This window comes from Phoenix dactylifera, unplaced genomic scaffold (genome assembly GCF_009389715.1).
Source record: "Phoenix dactylifera cultivar Barhee BC4 unplaced genomic scaffold, palm_55x_up_171113_PBpolish2nd_filt_p 000414F, whole genome shotgun sequence".
In the NCBI taxonomy this organism is placed as follows: domain Eukaryota; kingdom Viridiplantae; phylum Streptophyta; class Magnoliopsida; order Arecales; family Arecaceae; genus Phoenix; species Phoenix dactylifera.
Genome location: NW_024067854.1, coordinates 405,158 through 407,864, shown reverse-complemented (window position 1 = coordinate 407,864; position 2,707 = coordinate 405,158). Strand labels below are relative to the sequence as shown.

The window sequence follows — 2,707 nt, the reverse complement described above, 5'->3', positions numbered from 1 at the left end:
TTAGAAGACTGTTTATCGCTCCTTGTTTTTCTCATGTTTGGCTAATTTGACTTGTAATTATTTTGCTTGCATGTCTCCCCTTTGACAGTTGTGTTTACCTTCTGATATAGGGATGACCAAAGAACCCTAACTTCTTAAAGGACGTATCCTCAGTATTTGAGAAGAATGATGCAATAATTGTTGTGAGTTTGCTCAGATTCTTCTCACTCATGCTATATCTTCATTTTGTCAGCTTTCTAGCTTATCCATCTTGTATTTCCTTCGCTTTCTAGGGTTGTTTAAGTGGGAAACGGTCGCTAATGGCTGCAACCGAACTTCAATCAGCAGTACGTATTAGTGACATGATTCTGTGCTGTAGAAACATAAACTCCATTATCTTATGGCAAATACCAGGTCTTAGAGATGCAGGCACTATTTTATGTCAAGAAATAAACCATCATCACTGCCTTGTACATTTGCAAAAAAAATTGCTCATCAGTGAAAAGCTTCATAGTGGTTTATTGTAGCATTGTGTGGTGCATCTATACAATGCTGCAGTTTCACTTCAGTAACATTTCTTTCATTTTCTGCAGGGTTTTACTGGGATCCTGACATTGCTGGTGGATATTCAGCTTGGGTACAGAATGGACTTCCGACAGAGCAATAACTGTATTCTAGCAGGCCTATGCATCTGTATTCTTTTCTAGCAGTCTAATTTTGGTGAATTGGTTAGCTATGGATACACAGTACTAGGGACAGGCAGAATGAGGCCGCCGGGGAAAGAAAAAGAAAGGTGTTGAGCATAAGCTGTACACAAATCGATACATTTGCAGACGATAAAAGCCATCTACACAAAAAGGTAAATATGATGAGTTACCGAAAGTATCATCGGTTAGGGAGGCAAAAATTGTTATGCCTTATGTTATTTGTATCCTGCCAGTAATTGGGTTGTTTAAGCTGCTTGCTGGACAAAAGGAGTCCCTTTTAAGTACATGAAAGTTGCTCCATGGAAATCTTAGTTGTTGAACAATCCGACATGGTGGGCTAGATGATACACTGCAATATTAAGAAACAAAGGTAGAGGAAAATGCAGAAGACTCGATAACTTCTTGAATTTAATTTCTGCAACCCATCAGCTTTACCCTATAAATTTAGCTTCTTGAAAAATGCTCTGAAATTCGAATTACCCAGTCTTGAAAATTTCAAAAAAAATAAAAATTTATGTTTATTATCCTGCTTGTCATCTTGCACTGCTCGTAGGTCCCTATCCAACGTGGGATTATCGCGTTCCTCGACTTCAGTCAGGTTGGGGACGTGACACACACAAAAGGAGTTAAAGACACCTGATTTCAAACACTCTGAAAGAAGGCAAGAAAGAAAGCAAGAAAGAAAGCAGAGTTCGGATCGGGGACATGACACACACACACAAGGAGTTAAAGATACCTGATTCAAACACCCTGAAAGAAAGCAAGAAAGCAGAGTATGGTCGAATCCTCAGATAACCCGGATCTCCTGCTGCATCTCCACGACCCTCTGCCATGAGGGGCGGAGCGATATCTGATCCCACCACCCGCTCACCATCTTCCTCGACCTGATCAACGAGCGGCACTCGTCGTTCGACGCCAAAAACTGGGCGTTGGGCAGGTGCGAGAGGTCAGCAAGCGTGAACTTGTCCCCCGCCAGGAACTTCGTCTCCTGCAGCCTCTTCTCGTACGTGTCGAGCACCTCGTTCAGCTTCTGTTTGTTCTGCTCGATCTCCTCCTTGTCCTGCTCCAGCTCCATGAGGGGCGCAAATGCCAGGTGGAGCACCAGAGCAGAGCTTGGGGGGTCGAAGCGCCGAGCCTCGGTCTGCAGCCATCGCTCGATCGATGCCCTTTCGAGCGTGCCGGTCCCCAGAAGGTCCTTGTTCCCTTCGTCCACATACTTCTCCGTAATGCGTCGGCATATCTTCCTCGAGTCTGCAATCAAAACAATGCCACCAATCCAAGATCTAAGGCTGTCAGGATGCGGCTGACTTAGCTAGCTAATGTTTTTTCTTACCGACGAGGGTCATCTTCCCTTCTTCCCCGCCCTGACGAAATTTGAATCGTGGGCCCTGCGACACAGAATAGAGCTGATTGGTTATATTTATTCATGCTCGAGTGAGAATAATGCGAAGCTATTTATATATGTAAGTTTAGAGCCATTACCTTGAGGCTAGGCATCCTTTTCAGGCCCTTGTAGTTGTTGGGACGAATGAGCTGGAACTCGACATCCTTCTCGAAGAGGCATGCAAGTACCCTTGCAACCTCAGGCCAGGTTGGGCCAGTGCCGGCTCGAGCCTTAGGCGACTGAGGCGGTCGCCTAAGGCCCCCGGCCCAGGGAAGGCCCCCACCGGAAGATGCTGCAGCTATACAAATACTCATTCCTTCCATTCTCGTCTTCCCCCCTTCGTCTTCCACTCTTATCTTTCATCCCTTCTCTTTTTTGGTTTTGGTCTTGGTTTTCCTTCCCTCACATTACTCCTGATCCAGCTGGGCCATCGGGAAGAAAGATAGGGGGATCGGAGATGGACTTTCTTGGAGGGTGGAGATTCTTTTAATTTTCTCCTCTCGGTTTCTTCTCCCCTCTTGGGTGGTAGAGAGAGAAAAGGAGCTAGAGGGAGTTGAATGGTTGCTGTGTTGTGATGTTGCAGTTGCTGCTTGGGTACTCACTTGAAGGGGAGACGGTGGGATGGGACTTTTATTTA

The 2,707-nt window shown here is 45.5% G+C and overlaps 1 protein-coding gene across 1 annotated transcript; it reads right to left on the bottom strand.

Moving 5' to 3' along the window:
* Window positions 1–684: 684 nt before the first annotated feature.
* LOC103723505 (glutathione S-transferase F10-like) lies at window positions 685–2,497 on the bottom strand. Its single transcript, XM_039118801.1, has 3 exons — window positions 2,169–2,497; window positions 2,020–2,074; window positions 685–1,937 (listed from the first exon to the last, which is right to left on the bottom strand). Exons 1-3 carry the CDS (start codon window positions 2,391–2,393, stop codon window positions 1,474–1,476), a joined length of 744 nt encoding a protein of 247 aa, XP_038974729.1. The 5' UTR covers window positions 2,394–2,497; the 3' UTR covers window positions 685–1,473.
* Between the last annotated feature and the right edge of the window lie 210 nt (window positions 2,498–2,707).